The sequence below is a fragment of the Macadamia integrifolia genome, chromosome 5, assembly GCF_013358625.1.
Source record: "Macadamia integrifolia cultivar HAES 741 chromosome 5, SCU_Mint_v3, whole genome shotgun sequence".
In the NCBI taxonomy this organism is placed as follows: Eukaryota; Viridiplantae; Streptophyta; class Magnoliopsida; order Proteales; family Proteaceae; genus Macadamia; species Macadamia integrifolia.
The window spans coordinates 7685879-7712336 of record NC_056561.1 but is presented as its reverse complement, the minus strand read 5'-3'; the positions used below and the strand labels follow the sequence as shown (position 1 = coordinate 7712336).

The following is a 26458-nucleotide window of genomic DNA, read 5'->3' as shown; positions in this document are numbered from 1 at the left end:
AACGAAACAAACAAGGCCATGAAAATTTTGTAGCAAGGTAAAGCTAAGACAGATTTTTTTTTTGGGAGGGAGGTTTTCGAAAAAGTGATGTTGTAGAATTAGAAAATAGATAGAGACATCACAGACATAAAGTGAAATAAACCATTGATTGCCTTTTCCATTAGAAGGGGCACATACTAACTTTAATGAATGAGACGACAAACATGGCAAATTTTAAAAGAGGATTTTTTGGAACAAAATATGAATAACATACAAGGGGGGAAAATGCAATTTTTTATTTATGAAGATGCATGTTCAAAATTTCAGTTGTAACAAATGAAATTGAATGAATTGGTATATTTTCACAGAAAAAAAAAAAAGTTCCCATAAAAATTATGGGAAAAAATGAACCCTCCACTATATCAACAGAAATCATACATTCTTGGTGCAACCCTGCAAGTAACATCCATATCTTCGCCCTAGGCGCACTCTAGCAAGTAGTCTTCGCCACCATTTGAAGAATACTGAACGTCATACCCGTTCATCTGCGGCATGAGACTGGTGCGGCACCTTTCGCATACGAACAGCAAAGGTGGTGCCTCACTGTCCTCAATGCCACCGCACCGCGTGTGCTGCCACACCTCGCAGATGTCGCAGGCTACCATTCTCTCCCCGTCATCGTCCTTCGCACCGCAGCTACAATCCACCGTCCAATTGTCCGCACCGCCCTCGTACCGCAGCTCCGTCCCCAACTCAATCCCACTCCCCTTTACCCAAACCTGCGCACCCGACTCCACTGCGCCAAAGAGCACTTCCCCATTTTCCAACTCCCCCAAACCCTCCACCTCCATGGCCTCAAACTTTCCCATCAAACAATACGTATCTCTCATAGCCATCTCCACCGCCGTCTTCAGCTCTCCCACTGTCGCGTACGGCTGAAGCACCACCAGCTCACCGGGTGGTAATGGACGAGTCAGTAACAATTCCATCTCTGTCGAACTCGGACTCACTACACATTCAAACCTAAGCAACGCATCCGCCTCGTCATTGCAATACCACTCCTTAACGAAATGCTTGCAGTCCAAGACTATCCGAGTCGCCAACCCCATCAGCTCCGTCTCCGGATACCCTTCCAGTATCGTCCGGTAGAGAAACAGAATATCTGCGTAGACGTCCGATCCCGCCAACGAATACGGTACCGGAGGATAAAATGTTGCCCTCTCCAAAGCCACATGATCTACCGGAGTTACTTTACTTCCTTCCTCTGCGATAGCTCCGTCAACGACCTCGTCGATTGTGTACTCTAGTACTCTCGTTGACGGATTAATAGCACGACGGACGACGTAATCGCCGACGATGAAGTTGTTCAGAGATTTTAGGACGAAATCGAGGAGACCCGTATCGCCAATTTGAAGTCTCGCTGCGTCACGCACCTCCTGCCGAGACATCCCACCTTGGCCCTTGTCGGTCGCCTTCTTCTCTTTCAGTGCTTCGACTATTACTTCAGCTGCAAACTCTAATCGCCTCGAAGGCCACCTGCTCTCCGCATTGGCGGCGAAAGGGGAGAACTTTCTTAGCTTCACTGGTTTCTCTTTAGGCGGAGACCTACGTTTAATGGTCGTCTTCATCGATGGTTTCCAAGAACTCGTGGTTGCTGTAGATAAAATGGTTTTCCTCTGAACCGGAGCTCGGGCTTTAAGGGCGAGCATGAATCGTAGGAGATCTCTAAGGGTGATCAACTTCGTTTCGCTTGCGTCTCTGAATGTTCGAATTATTGCCTTCAGTTGTTCCTCCTCGGCTGTGTTGTTGAAATCGTACAGGATCTGGTCGAGATTCAAAGAGCTTAGTATTTCAATTGCTCTGTTGTATTGGTGTTCCGCAACACCGAAGCTCCCACGGTGGAATTTATAACCCCACCGCCCAAACCAGGGGTGCCCGTATGCGACGCCGTGAAGCAATCGGAGATCCATGGATCTCTTTTTCGACAAATCCACCACAGTAATTTTTCTGCCGGAAGAAAACGAGGACAGAAAACTCAGAATTCAGACTGAAAACCTTCTCATGGAAATAGAAAAATCAAGACATTCTTCTTACCGAGTTCGGAGTTGCGTGCAAATCCGGTCCCAGAGATCCATGATCTCTCTTCCGCACAGAGATTTTGAACCCCCTTCGAGTCCATTTATGCAGAGAAGATGCCCAAATCCATTACAGTGGATTAAACCATGCAGAAGGTGAGTTTGAAGATCGAAAACACGTCCCTCCAGAGGCCTATTCCATTCGTCATCGATCGGAATGATCAAGTGGTACCGGCGCTTAGATACGAAGTGATGGCTCCATCCTGAAAGACATCAAGAACCCACATCAGAATCAGAGAAAATCAAATCCTGAGTCCCATTCTAAATCCCAATCGAACGAAACCAGAAATCGAAAATCAAGCTGAAGCTACACTCAAAGCAAATCGGTGGTGATTGCAGAAACAGAGAAAATCAAACCCTGATTACCAATTCTAAAACCTAATTGAACGAAAAACCACAATGGAAAATTAAGCTGAAGCTACACTTACCAGCACATCGACAGTGATCGCAGAAAGGGCGACGCGAGTATTTCACGCTCTCTTCAACTGTAAAGAGAGGAAGAGCGACGCCATTGTTCTCATTGACAAGCATAGTACACCAGGTTGGCATCCCCTCTACCTGGTATTGCTCGATCTCTCCACATTCTTGAACGAACACTCTTATGTTATCTCTAAACGGACCTGAGAAATGAATTGGGCATCCTGGATCCGCGAAGGTGTGAAATCCATAGATCTTCGGCTTTCTTACTCTCTTTTTGCAGGCTTCGAAGATGGTGATCGACATTGGAGAATCTCGTTCTTTCTTCCCCAAATCTTTCTTTCTTGTGCCCTAGTCATACACAGCGAGAGCGAGAGAGAGAGAGAGAGAGAGAAATCCAACTCGTCGGAGAGCGGAATAAGTTTGTTGCAGAGTTCGAAGGTTTGTTATGCGCATGCGCGCTCGATTTCGAAGTTTCGAATCGGACTTAGTTTTACAAAAATATCCCTGTTTGGGTTCGATACTTCCCTTCAAGTTCAGCTTATTATGGTCATTTCATTATGAGATATTGCTTTAATCTTGCATTACCTGACATTATTGAGATCTGACGGCCTGTGTGGGGCAAAGTATACCTGAGAACTCATCTGGGCCGTATATTGCGTCATGACTGGAATCATCCGGGAGTGATCAAGAGGGAAGCCGAGACTAGACGTCGAGAATCTCCTTATCACGTGGCCAAGTTGACGGTCCCACTTGTAGGTCAGTTGCATTGGTTTTTTATTTCAGTTAGTTGGAATCTTTGTCCGATAGACGGTTTGAGACTTTGAGTGATCGTTTGTAAGCAGAGGTTATTTTGGTCTCTCAATTTGACTTTACCATCCACTATAAATGTCACCGTCCAAGGTTTGAAAAGTCAAATATTATTTGATTTTTTAAATATTATAAAGCATCTATTATATCACATGCACATATGATATGCCTATTATAACCATTAAAGTATGATTAATCACATGTCAAATTTCAAAGTCTAGTTTAATCAATTATAGTGTATATCTATGTATGTGTATCAATAGTCTAAATTTTATCTATTCTCATATTCTAGGTGAAAATAGAAGATTTTGATTATAAAAAGAGAACAGATTTTTGCACTGTTGAGTGGAGGAACTCTCTGTCAATATTTGACCCTTGTTTAGGAAAGGTTGATAATGCCCTCATTGTTTCCGTATAACTTATGCTTAGGGGTGTGTAAAAAGTTGCCCCTCACCATAGGCCTGACCTAAACTAATCAATTGAAGTCCAATGCTAGCTTGATTGATTACTAAACATGTCGAGCTCAATCAATAGTCGATTAATAATTGGGCGCTCTCAACGCAAGATAATGGCTTAATCGGGACTGATTGAATATTGTGACCAATTGATAATCGACCATTTGTAACCCCATTGGCCCATCTAAGTATCATTTAATCCCATTTAAATCATGATTATTGATTAGTCTAATTATGGACCGAAAATTGATTGATTGAATAAAAATGTGTCCATACCTTGGCCAACAAAGCCCAATTATCTATTATCTAAACAAGGAGAAATGGTGCACTTAAATTGATGGGGATCAATTAGGCCCGACCATTTGACACCCCTACCCTATGGACACCATCTAAAAGCCTGGGTCAAGGGATTCCTTGACTGTAGTTGAGGGAGACTGTCCAGGAAAAAAAATTGGTACAATGGATAGCATAAATTTGTCTTGTGATTTTTCGAAAACATCACATTTATTGTTTTATTTTTATTTTTAGGTGAACTCATCTACTTCTTCTTCTTTTTTCTTTTTCTTTTTTTTTTACAAAAAATAACAAAAAAAATTCACCTAGCTGATTGTTTAACGAAAGTTTGAAATAGTTTATCTACACACATAATGAACGGAAGATTCTTTGCCTGTGGGTTTGATTGTCTCAGGGTGGGTATATAAAACTTCGTAAAATAAGAAGAAAGAGGCAGAGTAATAATGATTCTAGATGGGTATATTTTTTTTTGTTTTCACCCATGATGGATAAAACTTTCTCAATAAGAGTCAATCCGATTGTCAATAGATAGATCGGTCAATTATGACCACCCTAACATGTTTACTTAGGACTGATTAACCAATTGTTTATAAGATAAGTAAGATCGATCGTTTAGTCAAAATATTCATTGAATATGACTTATCTTACCAAATTTAGGTTATTGATACTTTTTGTTGTCTTTGTAACAGGGAGGTAGGTTCTAATTGGCACTAATATTTGTCGATTTTAGCAAGCATATATAGGTAATTGGGCCATTAGGATCTGGACCAAGATCCTTTCTAGCTCCTCTTTGCTTCAACTTCTTCATGACCCCATCTCTACCTCTTATTGCTTTATATTGAATATGGATATTAAGTTCATGTTTTTTGTGTTTGCTATTACCTGTTATTTCTAATGGCAAATTAAGAATCTTTTTTTTTTAAGCTCTAAGAGCCCTAATCCATATCACGTTGTTCACTTGATATCGCAATATGCTTTTGATTCCAATATTCTCCTTGCTTTTTCTCATAGCGTTTCCGATGATATTTGGCATGACATTGTTCGAGATGGGGTTGCTTCTTTTAATCCTTACCATGGGATATCACTTGTGGATCGATTAGTGATAATTTACGTTAGCAATTACAATCAACAAATCACGGAAGCTAGCTGAGCATTAATTTTCTTCTTAACTCCTGTTTCATTTTAGCTTGGGTTGATTATGTATTTACAAGGAATGCTCAAGGTGGTAGAGTGAGAGCTCTATTATATAAGGTCTTCAAGTAGCACACGAGGGTTGGAAGGAAATAGAGGTTTAGATATGTTGTAAGCAAATGGTGGATTGGCTATTGCAAGACAACAAGAAAGGATGATCTGCGGACGGACATGTTATATTGTTTTAAGATATAGCTCTAAAACTCTATCTTATATTAAGCCTATTAATGTGATAAAGTGTAATAGATCAATAGTGGTACCAAATGACTAAGGCTGCGTTTTATAGTCATTTAGTTCCAGAAACGACGTTTCGTGTCAAAAACAGATTTTTAAGTTTCTATGTCAAAATGCTATTAAAAAAAAAAAGAAAAAAAAAATGTGTGTGGTGAACCTGTTTCAAGAATGATTACCCTAGTTCACTTCTTTTGTATTTGGAACGAAACCAAAATGACGAAAGAAGGTTTTGTTATTCCGTCATTTTGTGTTTTTACCCTTTTTTTTTTCCACGGAACGGAAAAATGTACGTTTTTTCTGAATGATTACCAAACGCAACCTTAGCTAAGAAAGCTAGATTTAGTAAAATAAGTGGTTATTTGATGTTTCTTCTTTAGTTAAAAAGAAAGAAAAAAAAAACCACACATACACACGCACACAAAGGGCTTATCTGGCTTTTTCTTTGAATTAAAAAATTGACCAATTAAAGGACCGGTAAAGCCAATCAAATACCAAAAATGACCGAACCATGAAATTGAGCAACCCAAAAAACTGAGGGAAACCACCGGTTGACAGCAAAAACCCTAGCACCGGCAACACTTTGAAATAGAGGTTATAGCTTCTTTTGTTTTCTGTGGCTGTTGGCACCGAAGAGAACAAAGACTTATATGAAATCTACTGCACTTAGTGTTTAGCTTCTACCTTCTGCGCTTCTGTGATGAGATTTTGTTTCTTCAGTTGGATTATGTAGAAGATCCTCATAGTTTTTCTTGATTTGTGTATAGTAATAGATGATTGTAGTTTTTCTGCTATAATGTTCAGGATGAGTAATCTATAGAAAAGATTGTCTAATAGCTTGTTTTTGAGTTCATTCAGGGGAGGATTGTGACACCCAAAAATAAGGCAAGTACCAGACCTGCCTAGAAAATCAGTGAAGTGTCTCCACCAAGAATATGATAAGTACCAGGAGGTTTAAGAGATAGTGAGGGTGTACAAACTTTAGTCTCACATCGCTTCAGGAGAGATTACTAGGCTAGTTAATAACCTCTAGTCTCCTTAATATGGTATAACGCATTTTAGAGCCTTGAGGCCCATGAGCCAAAGATGACAATATTGTGCAAGGTTAATGGGTCGAGGCATTACAATTGATATCAGAGCAGACCCCAACAACGTGTGGGCCATAGTAGGGACACTGTACCAAAAGGGTGTGAAAGTTGTGACACCTAAGAATACTTACGGCGTGTGAGGCCACAGCGGGTACGCTGTGATAAAAGGGAAAAGTTGTAACACCCAAGAATATGGTAAGTACCAGACCTGGGAGATTGGTGAGGTAGTCCCACAAAGAATACAATAATTACTAAGAGGTTTGGGAGATTAGTGAGGGTGTACAAACTTTAGTCCCACATCGCTTAAACCTCTATGAGTTTTAAAGCCTTAAGGCACAATCCATTTTAAAGCCTTGAGGCCCATGGACCAAAGAGGACAATATTGTGCAAGGTTAATGGGGTCAAGGCATTACAATTGGTATCAGAGCAGACAGTGTGTGGGGCAGTGATGGTGTGTAAACTTTAGTCCCACATCACATCACTTAGGGATAGATTGTTGGGCTAGTTAACAACATCTAGCCTCCTTAACATGACACAATGGCCAAAGATGACAATATTGTGCAAGGTTAATGGGGCCGAGGCATTATAATTGGTATCAGAGCAGACCTCAACAACGTTACAAGGTTGATGTGGTTTTACTTCTGCTTTACTACATTAGTTTCATATACAATTGTCATTTTTCTCTAGGATTTTACTTTTGATTTGCTACATTAGGAATGATTTCTATAATCATACTAACTTATAATCTTATTCTATGGCTTACATCAATTTGTAGGGTGGATTTATGCATAGAGGTATTCACTCCAAACCTGTCCATTCGCCAACCTTTATGATAGTAGAAAGTTGTTGCTTCTTTTTATTTAGTTGGATGTCTTGTTAGTGTTGAAATCTCTTATTAGATTGAGAATTGAACTTAAAGTAAGAGAATAATCCTTTGATGTAAACTCTTTTTATAAGATTCAACATTATCACTATTCCTTTATGTTACGTGTCACTTGGAGTGCCTATTCAATTAAGTTGAGATGATTAGGGAGTAGTAGTACGTGTTACTAGTAGTTTCCTATTTTTATGCAATTAAGTTTGGGTGGTTAGGGAGTAGAATGAAATAAGAGTCCACGTAAGTGGTGAGACCTATTCTTTAGGAAAGACCTGGTCTTTAGGAGTTGCAATTCTAATTTTGTTATTTAACAATCGTTGCTATAAATTAGGAAGTGGGTAGTCGACCGTTGTGAGTCGACCATTGTATGAGTCATTATATATGGCTTATTGCCAATAATGTAGGGATGAGATATTAATGAATTGATTTGGAGGTTGGTTTTCCCTCGAAGAAACTAGAACGTGTATCTTTCCATCTTTCACAATAGGTAGACGCAAGAACAAGGATCGATCCCGTGAGCTTACCTACTTGACTCAGGAGTCTATCCGAGGAAGTTTAGGTTCATCCGTACGATTCACCCGTTCCCACGCTCGTGAACATAACAGCTTGGTATCAGAGGCAGGCATGGCCGACCAACGCTTGGATCGATTAGAGACGGAGATGGAGACCCTGGCAGCCGCACAAGATCGAAAGTTCCAAGAGTTAATGGAGTCGATGCAACAGATGTTCGCAGCAGTCAACACAAAGCTGGACAATGTTGCTGCGAGCCGTGAAGTTGGTGAGAGCTCTCACTACAACCATCCACGTGAAGGTGGTAGGACCCACAACGGAGTGCCCAACAGTTCCGGGGGGGCTGGTGCACTGCTTCCCAAGGTAGTAAAGCTTGATTTTCCCAAATACAATGGTGAAGAAGACCCTACCAGCTGGGTTTGCCGTGCTGATCAGTTTTTTGAATACCATCGAACGTCGGTGGAGGAACGTGTTCCGTTAGCATCATGGAACCTCGAAGGTGATGCTCAATTATGGTACCAACTCCTTAAGGATGAAAACGATAATGCCCCTATTACTTGGCAGGAATTTAAGAAGGAAATCTTCGTAAGGTATGGCCCATCCCATTACCAAGATTTTTTTGATGAACTAACGAAATTAAGGCAAACTGGGACGGTGAGAGAATACCAAAACCAGTTTTCCAAATTGTTGTTACGAGCAGGGAAATTGTCATCAGATCAGCAGGTGGGGTGTTTTACTAGTGGGTTGAAAGAAAATCTTAAAGTTGATGTTCAAGCGTGCCAGCCAACCACCTTGTCTGCAGCCATTGGTCTCGCAAGGTTGTATGAATCTCGCAACCAAGCAAGCCGAACTATGTTGTCAGCACCACTTAAGAAGCCTGTCAACAGCCCATCAAACCCGAGTACAGGTTTGCCGATCAAAAGACTCACTCCTGCTGAACTCAGTGAACGCCGAGCCAAAGGATTATGCTTCAATTGCAACGAAAAGTTTGGGCCCGGCCACCGTTGCAAGAAGCTATTTCTTATTGAAGGAAGCTGGTCAGATGATGAAGAGGACCTATCCGAATCCGACATAATTCCAAATGATGCCGAGCTACCAGAAATTTCCATTCATGCTATATCTGGTGCCAAGAATACACAAACCATGCGAGTGCAAGGAAAGTTGGGGCATCATCGGGTAATATTCTTAATCGATTCTGGTAGTACTCACAATTTTATGAATGATAGAATTGCTAAAAAAGTAGGACTAGTACCAAGTCATGAAGGAAATTTTGAAGTGGCTGTTGCCAATGGAGAAAAGTTGCCAAGTCCGGGCAGGTGTAAGGGGGTCACTATGTCACTCCAGGGAATCCCTGTTACAGTAGACTTTTATCTACTACCCTTACAAGGATGTGACGCAGTGTTAGGGGCCCAATGGTTGAGCTCTTTGGGCCCAATCATATGGGATTTTTCAAAGTTACAAATGACCTTTCATGTGAATGGAAAAAAGGCTTTTTTGAATGGGCTACAAACTCCAATGGATAGGGTCATGGATGGGTTGGAGATGAGCAAGGAAATTAAAAAGAAAAAAGAGGGGATGTTGTTACAAATATATTCATTATCTATGCAACAACCACTAAGTGTCCCACTCCTTGCCAACTTTTCAAATGCTTCTAATATAAACCTTGAGCCCCTGTTGCAGAAATATGATGACTTATTCCATGAACCAATGAAGCTCCCACCTATGAGATTTCAAGACCACCAAATTCCATTGAAGGATGGAAGTCAGCCAGTGTCAGTATGACCTTACCGATATCCGTATTATCAAAAGACGGAGATTGAGAATAGGGTAGCGGAGTTACTAAAATCAGAAATGATCAGGCCAAGCAAAGGCCCTTATTCCTCTCCGGTGTTACTAGTAAAGAAACATGATGGGTCATGGCGGATGTGCGTCGATTATCGGGCTCTTAATCAAATTACAATAAAGGATAAGTTCCCAATACCAATTATTGACGAGTTACTGGACGAGCTGCATGGGGCATCCTTCTTCACCAAACTCGATTTGAGATCGGGTTACCACCAAGTCCGAATGCGTCCAGAAGATGTCCCAAAAACGGCGTTTCGAACTCACCATGGTCACTTTGAGTTTTTAGTAATGCCGTTTGGTTTAACTAATGCCCCCTCCACTTTCCAATCATTGATGAACTCCATTTTCAAGGATTATATCTGTAAGTTCATTTTAGTATTTTTTGATGACATTTTAATTTATAGCAAAAATTGGAATGATCATCTTAAGCATGTGGAAATTGCACTTTCCATTTTGAGATCTCACCAATTATTTGTGGAAAAGGAAAAGTGTAGCTTTGGTCAAAGGGAAGTAAATTATTTGGGGCACATCATCAATCAAGAAGGAGTGGCCGTTGATCCTGAGAAGATCTCAGCTATAATGGACTGGCCAAAACCAAAAACTCTCAAAGCATTGCGAGGATTTTTGGGTTTGACTGGATATTACTGCAAGTTCATTCAGAACTACGATAAGATTGCTGCCCCATTGACGAACATGCTTAAGAAGGACAATTTTTCATGGTCTCCTCAGGCTGAAGATGCATTCGAGCAACTCAAGGTGGTGATGACTAAAGCTCCAGTGCTTGCGTTACCAGATTTCTCCCAACCATTTATAATAGAGTGCGATGCCTCAGGAGTAGGCATTGGTGGTGTATTAATGCAGGCCAAGAGACCCATCGCATTTTATAGCCAAGCGCTCCAAGGGAAAAATCTGCTCTTATCAACCTATGAAAAAGAGATGTTGGCACTGGTGCTTGCAATACAAAAATGGAGGCACTACCTTTTAGGCCGCCAATTCATCGTGAGGTCGGATCAGCGAAGTCTTAAATATTTATGGGAGCAAAGGATCACCACACCAGCCCAACAAAGGTGGTTAATGAAACTCATGGGATATGATTTCCTTATTGAATATAAATCTGGGTGTGAAAATTTAGTTGCTGATGCACTTTCTAGAAGAGATGATAGAGGTGGGCTTTTTGCTATATTTAGCCTGATTCCTAGATGGCTGGAACCAATTCAAGAAGAAGTCAGCCATAATCCTATTTTGCAAAAATCGGTTGAACGGATTCAACAAGGAGAAGCTGTGGGCCCTTGGAGCTACAGTGAAGGGATTCTATTTTTCAAAAATAGAATATACTTGCTACCAGAATTACCATTGGTTGCTGCCATTGTTAAAGAGATCCATTCGGGTACGCATGAGGGTTATCACAAAACCCTCCACCGTATTAGGTCAGTTTTTTATTGGGCTGGGATGAGAAGAACCATTAAGGATCACATTAAACAATGTGACATTTGTCAACGGCAAAAATGGCAAAACACGTCACCAGCTGGTCTTCTTCAGCCTCTTCCAATTCCCATGCAAGTATGGACAGATTTATCAATGGATTTTATAGATGACCTGCCCAAGTCCAAGGGGAAATCCACAATATTTGTAGTGGTTGATCGGCTTTCAAAATTTGCGCATTTTATTCCCATATCTCATCCCTATACTTCTACATCAGTGGCACAAATTTTTTTTGACAATATATTTAAATTATATGGAATGCCAAAATCCATAGTTTGTGATTGGGATCCAGTGTTCACAAGTGCCTTTTGGAAGGAATTATTTCGTTTACATGGCACGGATTTCAACTTCTCTTTGGCTTACCACCCTCAGACTGATGGCCAAACTGAGGTGGTGAATCGAACAGTTGAGATGTATTTACGGTGTTTCATCGGTGATAAGCCTGCAGATTGGGTCCGTTGGATAGCATGGGCTGAGCATTGTTATAATACAAGCATCCATACCTCTATAAAGAAGACACCATTTGAGATCGTTTATGGGTGGCCTCCACCCACCTTGTTGTCTTATGTTCTTGTTGCAACACAAGTAGAGGCGGTTGATAAAGAGCTTGCTGATCGTGATCAAATCCTTAAGGAGTTAAAGATTCAATTACAAGTGGCGCAGAATCGTATGAAAAGATTCTATGACGTACACAGAGTAGAAAGGAGCTTTGAGGTAGGTGATTGGGTCTACTTAAGGTTGCAGCCGTACCGTCAAGTGTCTATATCTCTCAGAAGAAATTTGAAGTTATCTCCCAAGTATTATGGACCGTATGAGATCATTCAAAAGGTGGGACCCGTGGCGTATAAACTCAGTTTACCTAGTGACTCAAGGATCCATCCGGTATTCCAAGTATCCTGCTTAAAAGAGAGGGTGGGAACCATTGTGCAAGTGCAACATGAGCTTCCTAAATTGCAAGAAATTGAAGACTCCATTATCGTTCAACCACAAGTTGTGTTGGGTCATCGTACCCGGAAGAGGCGTAAGGAGGTTCTTGTACATTGGAAAGGGCTTCCTCCTTCGGATGCTACTTGGGAGGATGCACATCAAATGAAAATTCGATTCCCAGAGATCACCCTTGAGGACAAGGGTGTTGTTTGAGGAGGGAGGGATGTTATGTGTCACTTGGAGTGCCTATTTTTATTCAATTAAGTTGGGATGATTAGGGAGTAGTAGTACGTGTTACTAGTAGTTTCCTATTTTTATGCAATTAAGTTTGGGTGGTTAGGGAGTAGAATGAAATAAGAGTCCACGTAAGTGGTGAGACCTATTCTTTAGGAGTTGCAATTCTGATTTTTTTATTTAACAATCGTTGCTATCAATTAGGAAGTGGGTAGTCGACTGTTGTGAGTCGACCGTTGTATGAGTCATTATATATGGCTTATTGCCAATAATGTAGGGAGGAGATATTAATGAATTGATTTGGAGGTTGGTTTTCCCTCGAAGAAACCAGAACGTGTATCTTTCCATCTTTCACAATAGGTAGACGCAAGAACAAGGATCAATCCCGTGAGCTTACCTACTTGACTCAGGAGTCTATCCGAGGAAGTTTAGGTTCATCCATACGATTTACCCGTTCCTACGCTCGTGAACATAACAATATAGGATCCCATTAAGAGATCCGCTCCTGAGATATTTGATCCTGATTTCATGCTGTTATTTCTGACAGGAACTCCTTATTTGGAGAGTCCTTAATTGGGCAACATCTTTGGTGCATAATTTCCTTGCGTAGCGTGGGATAAGATCTCCTCTGGATTCTGTGAGCTGGTGAGATATGTTGAGTTGGCGGCATGGGATCTTTGGGGTTGCGCCTTAAATGTCGGGTGTGACTCATGACACCATGGTTCGAGCAGGACGCTTGGCCCCCAGATGGCAGAGCTGAAGGCTCAGCCTTGTGATTGTCGGGCAGGTGGCTCGGTCTTGATGTGGCTGAGTTGGAGGCTAGGCCCTTGAGATCTAGGTTGGCGTCTTGAAGTGGTAGCTTTGAGCCGCGTACACTTTTAGGCTCATCATATGCCCCCCGCTCTGGTAGGTCAAGTCAGCTTTCCAGAGTACAAAGAGCTCTGGTCAGCCCCTTTTAGATCAAATCAATAAGCATTTATTACAGCCATCATGTTTTGTATTCCTAGTATAAAATCTACATTGTTCGCCATGTGGTGCCATCCATTTGAGGTGCATCGAGTGCCAAATATCTTTCAATCGTAGCTGTTTGTTTCAACGAATCTAGGCCATTAAGTGCACTGGCTTTGGTCCTATAAATAGATGAGCCAATGTAGCTAGATCGCTAAAGCTCAGCTCATATTTAGAAGGTGTTCGGCTTGGTACTCAATAGTAGTTAGCGGCTCAACTCCTCTCTTAGCATAGCCTCAACACGTCTTCCACCTTTCAATTAGTAAGTTATTTATGTTATGGCTCGCACCCATCTTCTCCTAATCTACCTCAGTATGTCCCTTGTCAAGGTAGCGGTCGTGTAGTTGAGCCCCTTTCTCATGAGGTCATGCCTGATCCTCATGAGAAAGTGTTCGGCTTGGTACTCAATAGTAGTTAGCGGCTCAACTCCTCTCTTAGCATAGCCTCAACATGTCTTCCACCTTTCAATTAGTAAGTTATTTATGTTATGGCTCGCACCCATCTTCTCCTAATCTGCCTCAGTATGTCCCTTGTCAAGGTAGCGGTTGTGTAGTTGAGCCCCTTTCTCATGAGGTCATGCCTGATCAGCCTCCACCCTAACTATGATTAGGCATGAGTTTTCCCATTGGGCACGGTCCGATCCCAAGGAACATGCAACTTCCTCTAGTGGGTTTGAGTCTTCGGCTAGTAGTGCCAAGATAGAGTCTGTAGAGGTAGGCGGTGATGAAGACTCGGCCTTGTCTTTTGGGCCCTGCCGTGCCGCCAGCAAGATTTGGGGCACCCTTTCGATTAAGTCCTTAAACATTATGAGGGTGAGGTTCGGGATACCTGACAATGTGCTGATGCAGGTCACTAATGATAAGGAGTCTATGGACTTGAATGAGGACAAGGTGGTTTTCCTTAATGGCCTCAGGATTCCAGTGCCTTGCCTTGCCTGCACAACCCTCAGTTACTAGGGGTTGGCACCCGATCAGCTAATGCCAAACTTTTGGAGGATCATGTTCTGATTTGATGTCTTCATCTTGAAGTTGAAATGAGATGTGACCCTCGACCTTTTCTGCCATCTCTTTATCTTGAAAAGCATGTCACATGGTGGTATTACTTCACCTTCCGGGACAAGAAGAAACCACCCTACAAGACTATCCAATTCTTACCCATATGCCCACTTCGGTAAAGAAGTGGAGAGTCGGTTCTTCTTCATAGCTATACTGGGGAACCCATTCAAGTGCACCTAGTCAAAGCCCTCACTCAAGAAGTTGAACTGAGCCCCTGCCCTTAGGAAGAAGAGTATCAGACAGCCCAAATGCTCCTAGATGGAGAGGACGTGGATGTCCGGATGTTGTAGGAGGAGGACTTCTTGCGGGAGTGGAAACTAAACAAGGTCCCAAAAGAGGGTGAGGGTTCCCGGCTTGGCACACCCCTACTTTTTTTTTTTTTTTACATACGTCTCCTTCCCCTTCTTTCACGTAGTTCTCACTCCTTGTTTTTGTAGTGGTGAATGTTTAGTTACATAAGAAGAAACTTGCAGCCATGGAAGCAGAGGCGTGGAGGGCCAAGGCCACAGAGCAAGCGGCTAAGAGAGTTCAGGAGAAGGCTGTTGCGAAGGCTAAACAAACGGACACTTTTGCTTCTCCAGATACTTTTGAATCCCATCGATATCATCCTAGGATCTCGGCACTTTGTCGAAATTTCTATAGATCTCTAGAAGTCATGAAGGATTATAAGAAGGCTAAAATCTCCGAAGAAGGAAAGCATGCGATCAAGCCTAGTTCCACCTGAGCCGCAGAATGCACGTCAAATCTTGTAACTATACCATTTGGGGACCACCTCTCTCAACCCGTAACAGGGGTCGAACACAGGTATAAACTCTCAACTCAACAAGTCATAATGTAAACTCTTAACTTATGAAGTTAATCATGCATGCAGTGTAGGACTAATTAGGAGAGAATGTTCTTTCATAAGCATCTAGTAGGAAGACCGATTCAACCAGGTGGAGTGGGTGCCTAACACCTTCTCAACTCAGTAGCCTGACACTTACCCTCACCTCTAGACTAGACCAATTTAAGGGGTCTTCCTTATGGATCGGGCCCACCCATCAAGTCCTAGGCCCTAACCCTAGGTGGTGGCTCCAAACCTTTATATTCCCTAATCCCCAAATATTTTCTAGTAATCATCACTAATATCCTCTTTTAGAAAATAAGCAAAAGGGAAGAGAGTGTTCGTGAAATAGGCCTCCATGTGTCTTTGAGTGGGGATATGGCAGTGCACAGTTCATGGATGCACACTCGAAAGAGTGAGATAGGATCCAAATCCTAGGCCGTTACCCTCACAGTAAGTACAAGAATTATAATTCACAAATGCATTGGAAATAAAACATGGCAAAAATGTAAAGATATGGGTTCAAATCCACATACCCATATCCAGCCACTTTGCATGGTTAGTCTACGAAATATAAAGCAAAATGCTGAAAATGTAAAATAATGACCAAACTAGCCCTAGCATTCATCTCATGGAGCATGGCGCATGTGAAAAATTGAACATGGATTTGGAGGTGATTGTATAAAAACAAGATTAATTACGCATGCAATGTATTGAGAAATTGAATAAAAATAAGATGTCACGCACAAGTATAACCAAAAAAAAAAAACAACAACAACAACAAGAAGAAACCCATCGATAGAAAACTGAAATAAATTTTAGAAAAAACCCGAAAAAAACTAGGTTTGATAGAAGACATTAAGATATACAATTTTTATAGAAACATTTCGTAAAAAAATCTTGGGAAAATACCTTTAGCAGGCTTGCAATTCGAACTCCATTAAAGGGAAAACCTAGTTTTTACTTCGGGCAGGGAGAAAGTATGAAATAAATAGTAAATAAAGTTGAAAAAATATGAAATTCATATATAAGTTAGATTACAGACTAATCCAAAACATTTGAGAAGGAAGTTTTGTAAAAGACCTTAAGGAAGGTAATATAAATGATTGCACTTCACTGTTACCCTACTAAGGACATCAATGAGTTGTGCTCAGTAAAAGTGAGGTAAATTAGAGCGAAAAAATCGAAATGAATATCGGTAAAAATTGAGTGAGAGAGGAATTACTCCTTTACAAATTTTGTGAGGGTATTATTTTGATGGAGGGTTGTATGCTCAAGTGTGGTCAGTGCAAGCTCAAATCGGTGCACTGTACAACAATAGTTACTTATGATTTGAGTGCATGAATCTAGACAGCTATGACTGAGTATGTTGGTAGAGTGAGTGGACAGCATGCGTGGGTTGTATTGGCTCTCCAAAATGTGGGAGGGGTCATATACTTATAGTTGAGACGCTCCTTGGTCACCAAGGAAGGTTTAAGATTGCTTCCATGCGGGGGTATGATCTCCTTCCATGTATGAAGAGAATTTGGTCTACTTATAGGAAATGTATATTCCCATGAGTGTGAGCAATAACATATTTGTTACTTGTATTTTATAAATTTTCGAAGTGTCCTAGGGTCTTAGATTGAGTCTAGGTACGTCCCTTGGGTGTCAAGGTATGAGATTGGGTCGTGATTTGGCCAAAGATTGACAGAATCCCTACAAAATCGTAGGACTCGAAAAAAATTACATTCTAGCCGACATAGTCAGTAATTAATTGACATTGACTAGTGTGCAAATAGCGTCGGCCAGATTGCATCCGGCATCGGCTCTGAGCTAGTACAACTCTGTCTTGAATTGAGTCAAGGGATTTGGTCCAATTGGGTTTGTGACTCAATTTAGGACTGGTCTATGGTATGTTAGGTAGTCTTGGTCAATTCTATGTGTCTCATAGCCATTAACCATTTGTTTTGAAAATCTTTTTGTTAACTTTTAATCATTCCATGCCACAACGGAAGCAAAAGGGTGAGGATGTAGCCTCAACCGTAAATACATGAACCATCTGTGTCTCAGGGTTCCCATCTCATCATTGCATAGCCCTTCCAGGAATGACAAAATGTGATCTCTATAGTCACCATCTACAATTACATTGAAGTGGAGTTCTATGCGCTGAGATGCATCGTCACAGCAAACTCGCCTATTTCCACCTATATGTTAGGACTATTACAGACCACACTCTAAAATCTCCTTTAGGGGTGTGATTCTTATCTTTACAATTAAGGGTGTCAATTTGGAACCGAAATCGAATACAAAAATCGGAAGGAACCGTTTAAAACCATATCAACTCAAACTGAAGAAGGATTGGTATGATTTTTATAGCTTGAAATGGAATCTTTCTTGGTATGATATAGTTTCGATATTTAAGACAAACTGTTCGGTACAAATTGAACCATACCAAATTACCTATTCTCTAGCCGAACCAAAAATACGCATGTATAATAATTATATATTATGTATCTCAAGAAATATTTTGTAGATGATAGCATCAGTTTTGGATGCTTCCTTTGTCTATGTAAACACAATATTTCCTATTTAAGTTTATTTATTTATTTATTTATTTATTTATTTATTTATTATTATTATTATTATTTTATTATTATTATTATTATTATTATTATTATTATTATTATTATTATTATTATTATTATTATTATTATTATTATTATTATTATTATTGTGTTTCTTAGTTGTTTATGTTTTGCCTTTAACTCTTTAGGTTTTAGTGCATTTGATTTATTGATATGGTAGGTACCTTATCATTTATTTATTTTTGTACATCGTACCTCAGAGTAGAAAGCAGTGATTATATATTGGAGTCTCTTCTCTTCTTTGTGCTTTTCTTTTGTGGCTATTTTCTGCAATAATCATAACTGGAAAGGGAATAAGAGTTTTAAAATGTTAATTCTTCCCCCTCGCCCTCTCTTTTCCCCACCCAGACAGACACCTTCTAATTTAATGCATTAGTGATGGATGAAAATAATAGGATTTTGTTAGACTCATTGACATTGAAGAGTACGCTTGTTTCTATATTTTCATGTGTTAGGACTTTTTGGGTTCTCAATGACCAAATCTCCCGTGGTGTTCAAGAAATTGTTTTATTTAATTCAGCTAAACTAAATAGTTAACTTCATCTATTGAAATAAATTATAGAACTCTCCAAACAAGTAAAATTGTACAACCTTGTGTAGTTTATTCAGATTATTTTAAGGAATTTATACTTTTGAAAGTGAGTTATTGTTGGTCCTGTTGGGATCTGATTGTCAACCAACTGTTATGAATTCCAGTTCTTTCATGCAAGTCGAAGACTTAATTTATTTAGTTATTTATTATTATTATTTTTTTTTTAATCAGAGGGTTCTAAAACCAGATCCACTAGTCTCAGCACTTGGGGAGGGATGCCCACAATCTGTCTTTTGTCAAATTATTTTTTGTTGAGCAACAAGAAACTGTATTTTCATTTCTTATGTAAAAGATGTAATAACTGACCTGATATTGACATTAAGAAACACCCCTTCTAAAGGGGGAAAATAAAGCTTTGCAATAGAGACCCATTCAATAAGAAGCTAGCAATAACAACACAAGTTTTGGAATAGCATAAAAAAATTGTCCTTTTTTTTATTATTATTTTTATTTTGCTTAAGATCGACAAGATAATATATTAATAGAAGAATGAAAGAATACAAGAGGCTTCAAAACAGCCTGAAACAAAAAACATAAGGTCAACATATCCACCTTCAACACTACCATCAGTAGAAGGAAAACCCTAGAGAAGACAAAAATCTCAAGTAAACCTAAATCTTGGTTTACCTTGAGCATCCCAACTTATGTCATCCATCGAGTACTTAGGGGTGGGATCGCAAGTGGAAGAGAGTCTTGTCTTTGCAGCATGTTTTGCTAACCCATTTGCCACCATATTAACCTCCCAGAAATAGTGAGTAATCTCCCAAGAGACCCTATCAAGTTAACTCTTAGAAGGCAACCACCTCTACTGAAAACACCATGGGATCGTTTCACGCTTATACACCATACCATTGATTGTGAGTCACTTTCCACCCAAATCCATGATAGATCTAATTGTTTTGCAATAGTAATTATAGTAAAGAAGGCAGCAAATTCACACAAAAACATTGACGCAATACCTTCATATGAAAATCATCGAAGCAGTACCCTGTGATGATCTCTAAAAATCCCTCCAGCTCTAGAGTGTCTAGCTAGGGTTTCCCCGTGAACATCCATCAATGTTAATCTTTATACAGCCAACAAAAGGCTGATCTTTCAGAGAAGCTCCGATATCCTTTTGGTAGTCAATGTTCTCACCCTCACCAGCCACATCGAATTTGCTATCTGCAACTCCTTCATCATCTTGAATTGGAACAAGCTGAGATAGATCATGAAGATTTGACAATATGGACCTCACAACCATCTTATGATCCCAAGAATCATTATCAAAACGCCTACAATTACATTCTAACCAGATTTGGTATGGAATGTATATTTGAAATTGTCTTCAAACACCTAGAAGGTCATCTCTTTCTTCCATGCTTTACTTGCAGTGAAAGCAAGGTTTATTTTCATGTTATAAAAGAGGAACACAATTACTGAAGAATAGACATTTGTAATATGCAAAAAAAAATTTTACTATTTAACTTAAAAAATAACCACAAGATGACAAAAAAGTGGCCTTATAAATTCTAAATAGATTACCACACTTTTGTAATCGGGTCAGTTACATTCAGACATACCAAATAGCTATTTATTCAAATTCATTATTCATATAAAAAAAAAAACAGAACTAGAGATCACTCCACTATACATTAGCTTACAAGGTATGGTAGCTAGGAAACCAAATGAAGAAAAGGGGCTGAACGTGCTAGCTATCAAGAGAACTGCTGTTGCGAAGCAAACGTTTGTCCAAATCTCCATGTTGATGGCACAACATTGTAGAATTCAAGGGTTTTGCCATCAACCAAGGTGAGCTTGAAAGACAGCCTTTGGTTCTGAAGATCTATGCTGCTTTGCCAGTTTGCTCCCCAGTTTCTGTGCATGGCCACCCATCTTCCGGATCCTTTAACCCATGCATCTTTAATAGCTCCACACCCACCCACGTTAGAGATCATCACCAAATTGTAATTGAATTTCCCCTTCAAGGTGAAACGAACCCCTCCCCTCCTCCGGCATGGCACCCTTCCATTCATTCACAAACACGTAAGATGCAAGGTACGTGTCAATTGTGATTTAAAAGAAAAAAAAAAAAACTATGACTGCATTTGGTAACGTTTGTGGAATAAAAAACGGAAATTTCAGTTTCTGTGTCAAAATGTCCTTTTTTTTTTTTCCGGAACGAAATTGGAACGACGGAATTACCTTTTGTCATTCGGTAAATTCTCATTTTTTTTTTTTCACTTTTTGTTCGAAAAAAAAACCAAAAAGCATCATATATGCACCAAAAGCTTTATTATGTTTTTTGTTCCCATAGAATGAAAAAAACTCCAAAAACGTTTTTTTAGAACGTTACCAAACGGAACCTACACGTCTATGTTCTCTACGCCCAGACAAAGGATGTTGTGAAAAGATGCCCTTCTTTATCCTTATAATGGCAAAAAGTGAGACAGGCGTTGAAGGTTGACTCGTACAACCAGGTGATCATATAAGCAACGAATCTCATCTCGATGGACGGGGGACTCATGGTAGAAACAGAACACATCTTAATTGGAATAAATTATCATACATGTCACTAACAAAGCCTTCTTAGTCAGGGAGTTAGCTAATCTGTTAATTAAACTCTCTTTGAACATACTTGAGAATACAAGAGATAAAACTAGAAGACAAGTAGTACCTTCTATAGAGGATTGGAACAATGCCTTCATCACCTTGTCGAGCAATTCGAAAGAAAGCAGGCGTGGACATGTCAAAGTGCCGGTGAGGGGGATCACACCATCCTCCATTATTGTTGGGCGGGCAGAAGTTGGTCGTGGTCACAGTAACAACGGCACGGCGTAGGCACCATTTTGGGTCAAGGCGCGCATTGCACGTTACTTGAAAGCATGCACCACAGGTCTCACCACCTTGGAAGAGTGCACCACTCAATGCTGCAGTATTTATGCCAAAACCCGCATGAAAGGTGTTGTCATAACCACAAGCTCCACCTTCGTACATAAACATCATCAATATATATTCACATTATTAAAACTATTATGAGCTTCAATTACTTACAAACCAGGAAACAATACATGAGATCTTACTATTGAGTACTAACATCCCTTATAAACAACATATCATTTTATTTATTTATTAATTTGCTAACAATGGGTATCTAGGCCTGTGGCCTGGCTAGTTCCACGGGTCCATACTGACCCCACAACCACATGGACGGGATCATACCAGGGTTGAATGAAATCCATTTAAGAGAAAAGTAGTGAAGAGCACTAAACATCCCCTGTGAGCACTAAACAACATATCATATCAAATCTCTCTCCCACATCAGCATGGCCCTAGCAGTCACGTAAGTTAGCGTGAGTCTGAATCTTCTCCCCATGTGGTTACCTCTTCACATGAGATTTCATTGTTCAAACGATATCTGAATCACAAGTCAAAGTAATTAATGCATCATTTGCCTTGTGATCTGATATCCCATGAATGGTGAGATCTCATATGAAGAGGAAACTCCTATCCCAACATGGGGAGCTGATCCCTACTGATTGATGTAAATCTAACATACTAAGATGCAACAAGAAAAAAATAAAATCCTACATACCAAGAGAGGTGGGGTTTTGAGTGGATCCATAGGAAGTTGCATGACCAGGAAGCCAACCATGAGTTTGGCCATTGGTCCTTAAGGGAAACAGGTCCCCAAGGAAGAGAGGAAGCCACAACAGAAGATAATGAATGCCAATGGTCGCCATTACTACTTTCTCTATTCTTCAAATGGTGTAGTCTAAACTCCAAACACTTCAACTTCTCTAATGGCTCTTCACTGCACAATAACAATAAACCATTTATAGCTTCCTTTCCTTATCTATAACATAACAATCTTTATCTTTAACTGGAGAACGCGGTTGTCGGTGAATATAATTTTAGTTTCCAAAGAAGGAATTTGCTTTTATAGAGATGGCCACGTTTCTTCACGTTCCATATCATATGGTACGGTTACTATGTACGATTTCATGCCCATTCTAGCGGACCAAAAAGTACAAAGAGCACATGCTCATGTTCCTCTTGCTGAGTTGATTTCTCATGGCTTCGATTTGCTTTGTTTCCTTCAATGCCGGTGGCTTCTGTTTATTCATTAATTTCTCACTTAAAATTTAGTTCGGTTTGAAATTAAGTGTAGACATTTATATAGGTGTATTTTAGACTTTAACATATACTTTTAATTGTCTTTTATTTTATTCGTTATCATTAAAATTCCATTAAAAAATAAGGGTATAATTGGGTTTTCAAAAAAAAAAAAGTTGAAAGTGATATATATACACATGTGAAACTATTAGCTTAGGCTCTCTTTGGTATGATTTCTATTTATATTTAGTAACTATTTTTTAGAAATTATTTGTGACAATAAATTATGGACCATAAATAGTATTGGTTTGGTTACTATTTATAAAATAGATTATATAATAACAAAATAGGTTTCAGTTTTGACCTTCAGCATTAAGCTTCGAGCGAGAGCGATGATAGATTTAGAGTTTTTTATTGAAAAAGTATAAAGCATACTAAAGTTAACTATTTTCCATTGATTTTAAGTAGTTTAGCACACATACTTATTTAAGGTAGCAAAATTGCCACAAATCTCAAATAGCTTGAGAGTAATTTGTGATTTGTGATTTATTCTAATTTATTATAAATAGAAATAAATGTTATAAATTATACCAAACACTTGTAAAAATAGAAATAAGTGAAATAAATACAAATAGAAATCAAACCAAAGAGGACCTTAGTTGAAGAAAAAAAATAAACAATTATACTATACTAAAAGGGCGATGGCTACAAATCATTTGATGTCTTGAGGAGCATCAGTAGGAAAATCCCTATAAAATTAATAATCTCATAACTTAAAAAATTATTGTCCTCAGCTAAGGTTGCCAATTAATGTGAACAAAAACCGGAAGGTATGATTATTTGGTTGCTTTTTTTAGGAAATTTCTGTCACACAACACCATAAGATGAGAAAATTACATTTAAGTTTACTTCTTTTTTTTTTATCCATTAACGAGAGTGTCTAAACCTTTGGCCCGACTATTACTTGTATTCATCGTGGTGCTGACTTCAAGAGAATAAGGGAAAAGAAAAGAGTTGAACTTAAAATATCAATTTAGACATGCTCTCTTACCAACTGAGATACAACCTTAGAGCTCCCTAAGCCTGACACAATATATGCCCTTGGATGTTAGAATTATAGGGATCCAGTGAAGTTTACAGATCGGGTTAGCTGACACAAAAAAATAAAGGGTAGTTTTTAGCATCTTTACATACTTAATGCCGGACTGAGCCAGTGACCCCATACACCCAACCCCCCTCTCAACAAAAGAGAGAAATCCAAAATCTACCCCTTTTTGCGTGTGGGACCTACACAAGAACTTTTGCCATGCTTATAGGTTTTTAGTTTACGTGGAGGGAACATGCTGTCTATAAATGAATGTCAAGTCTCTGTGCAAGCAAGCCTGGCGAAGCTTCTTAAGACTAAAGAGCAATGACGGTGGGCAGTGGCACCGTTCTTGGGCCTTCTCCGCCTTCAAAATCTCCAAACTCATTCTCGGATGCTGAATAAGACCTTTGGGAATTGGGATGATACAAATGCTGCCTGACATTTGTTGTTTTATGGTTGTTCTTGTTGGTAACTTGATCACGTGGCAGTGATGACGTGATCAGTTTGGGTGACATGGATGAAAATGATGACATGGCAGTGTCCAGTGTCACCAATGAGATAACAGAGCAGCTTGGTATGCATGGAGTGGTTTAATATATCATTAATAGGTGGTGCGGGTTTCTGGGTCAAAACTGACAAAATTAACCTATTTATGCTCGAGGGCATTTTCGATAATGAAAATGACATTTTTGGAAGATCAGTTCTTCATGAAAAAGATAGATTGTAATTTACCTAGTCCAGTGCATTTGATTTCGTCACATTCCGATACTGTATGAAGAAGTTACGGCATTTGTGGCAGTCGATGGCAGTTTCGCCATTGAAGATGAATTTTTTAAAGGAAGTGTTCTACATTTAACAATACGAAAAAAATACAATCTTTCCAACGGTTCTGATTTCATCACGTTCCGATTCCGTATGAGAAAGATACGTCATTGAAAAGGTTTAGGGGCATTTTGGTCTTTTTACATGGATGATTCAGATGATTGAGTCTTCTGAAAATCGTAGAGCATCCAGTTATGATTCCAACACACTTCATTTCATCTCGATTGGATATCGTATGAAAAAGTTATAAGTGTTTCCGTAAAGTCAGTTTGAAAATCCATCAGTTGCTCTCGGTATTGGGTGGATTTTTTAGAATTTATTTTTGAAATTTGAAGGGCTTTTGTGTAATTTAAAGATTTTGAAGGTCTGAGTTGCAAGGGGTCTTTAAGCACTGAAACATATGGAGGCAGGAGCTTGATTGTAATAAAGAGGAGTAAAGGGAAATGAAATGGATGGCCAAGATTCGACCACGTAGGCTTGATGCCCATCCAAAGGCTGCTGAGATTTTGCGCTGATATGGACGAGATAGATGCTTGCACGTAGAATTTGATTGGTTAGGTGCATAATTCTTGATGCACTGGTGCTACGGGTGTCAATTTGTGGCCTGAACCGGGTAAATCGATCGGGACCGACCGTTTAAAGACCGGCCCGGCCCGGACCGTTTATTAAACGTGTCGGGCTTGAGCCCGGACCGTTTATAAATGGTCGGTCTCGGTTTTGCTACTTGAACCGTCGGGCGCCCGACCGAGACCGACCGAATAACGCCCGACCGAGACCGGCCTATTGTGCACCGACTTGGCCCGACCCTTTAATGATTGTAGAATACCTATTTTACCCCCCAAATTAAAGAATAAAAACTAAAAAGTAAAGACATGTTCACATTTTAAATAATGGTTATATTTTGTATCATTTATTGATTTATTGTCATTTTTTTGGGCTTGCATAAGTGGGCCGGAATATAATAGCACATTTTAAAGAGGGCCCGTTTAAAAACCGGTTAAAGCCCGTTTAACATTAAACATGTCCGTAGCCCGGTTAAGGCCCGACTAAAGCCCGATTAAGGTGGTCCGATTATAACCCGAGACCGACCGACCGAATATAAAGTGTACCATGCCCTCAATAACTAAGCCCGATTAGTTAAATGGGTGGACACGGTGTAGCCTTTGAAAGTCTTCAAGCCCGATTAAGCCCGACCGAAACCGAACCGGCCCGACCGGTTGACACCCCTAACTGGTGCTACACCTTATCAAGGTATGTAGTGGTGTTGCGCGCGTGTAAGAAGGTATAAAAAAAGATTCCGATCTTAATGATCTCATGAAATCTGATTAAAGCCATCATGGAGGATTCGGATCCAACGGTCGATATGCATTTCTCTTTTGTGAGTGGGAGACAAGCTCCCTTAAAATCCGAAAAAGCAACCAATCATAGATCAACAACACTTCTGACGATGTGAGCGCCTACGTCATGATGACGTCATCGAGATTCAAATTTAATGGTTTGGATCTATTGTCCGTTGGTTTAATCCGATGGATCAGATTACAAGATCTTTTATATGAGATCTACGGTCAGATTTCGCCCCTGTTGCGCACGCCGCCGGTGTAGGCTACGCCAACCCTACGAAGATTCCATTTCAGGCTATCTCATTGCTCCAACTTCAAAAGGTCATATCTCTCTCATTTTAAGTCGGATTTGGGTGAACCAAGTTGCAGCTTCTTCGTTGTTTCAAGCCCTACACTATGGAAGCAAGAAAAATGGATTTTGAGTGAAAGACGGCTATGGTTTTGGTAGAAGAAGCTTCCCCCTCTTTATTGGTCCTTGAATGAACATACATTCTTGATGATAAATGTTCTTAGGCCATTAAAGGAGGTAAAAGA

General features: G+C 39.8%; 3 protein-coding genes across 3 annotated transcripts; 1 reads left to right on the top strand and 2 right to left on the bottom strand.

Moving 5' to 3' along the window:
• Positions 1-244: 244 nt before the first annotated feature.
• Positions 245-2944, bottom strand: LOC122080213 (PHD finger protein MALE MEIOCYTE DEATH 1). Its single transcript, XM_042647129.1, has 3 exons — positions 2543-2944; positions 2074-2317; positions 245-1986 (listed from the first exon to the last, which is right to left on the bottom strand). The coding sequence occupies exons 1-3, from the start codon at positions 2835-2837 to the stop codon at positions 459-461; spliced, it is 2067 nt and encodes a 688-aa protein (XP_042503063.1). The 5' UTR covers positions 2838-2944; the 3' UTR covers positions 245-458.
• A 5157-nt stretch (positions 2945-8101) lies between these two features.
• Positions 8102-9769, top strand: LOC122080085. The gene has a single exon (XM_042646960.1). It carries the CDS (start codon positions 8102-8104, stop codon positions 9767-9769), a length of 1668 nt encoding a protein of 555 aa, XP_042502894.1.
• Positions 9770-20131: 10362 nt separating this feature from the next.
• On the bottom strand, positions 20132-22352 carry LOC122078294 (expansin-A12). The gene is made up of 3 exons (XM_042644226.1): positions 22155-22352; positions 21237-21546; positions 20132-20584 (listed from the first exon to the last, which is right to left on the bottom strand). The coding sequence occupies exons 1-3, from the start codon at positions 22300-22302 to the stop codon at positions 20278-20280; spliced, it is 765 nt and encodes a 254-aa protein (XP_042500160.1). The 5' UTR covers positions 22303-22352; the 3' UTR covers positions 20132-20277.
• Positions 22353-26458: the final 4106 nt, after the last annotated feature.

Bases quoted from the DNA above. Each gene is read 5' to 3' on its own strand.
- LOC122080213 (XM_042647129.1), bottom strand. From the start codon at position 2,837: ATGTCGATCACCATCTTCGAAGCCTGCAAAAAGAGAGTAAGAAAGCCG. The intron at 2,318-2,542 runs GTAAGTGTAGCT...GATGTCTTTCAG, and splicing joins CGATCACTGTCGATGTGCTG to GATGGAGCCATCACTTCGTA. The intron at 1,987-2,073 runs GTAAGAAGAATG...TTCTTCCGGCAG, and splicing joins TGCACGCAACTCCGAACTCG to AAAAATTACTGTGGTGGATT.
- LOC122080085 (XM_042646960.1), top strand. From the start codon at position 8,102: ATGGCCGACCAACGCTTGGATCGATTAGAGACGGAGATGGAGACCCTG.
- LOC122078294 (XM_042644226.1), bottom strand. From the start codon at position 22,302: ATGGCGACCATTGGCATTCATTATCTTCTGTTGTGGCTTCCTCTCTTC. The intron at 21,547-22,154 runs GTATGTAGGATT...TTATGTACGAAG, and splicing joins TCAAAACCCCACCTCTCTTG to GTGGAGCTTGTGGTTATGAC. The intron at 20,585-21,236 runs GTACTACTTGTC...AATGAATGGAAG, and splicing joins GTTCCAATCCTCTATAGAAG to GGTGCCATGCCGGAGGAGGG.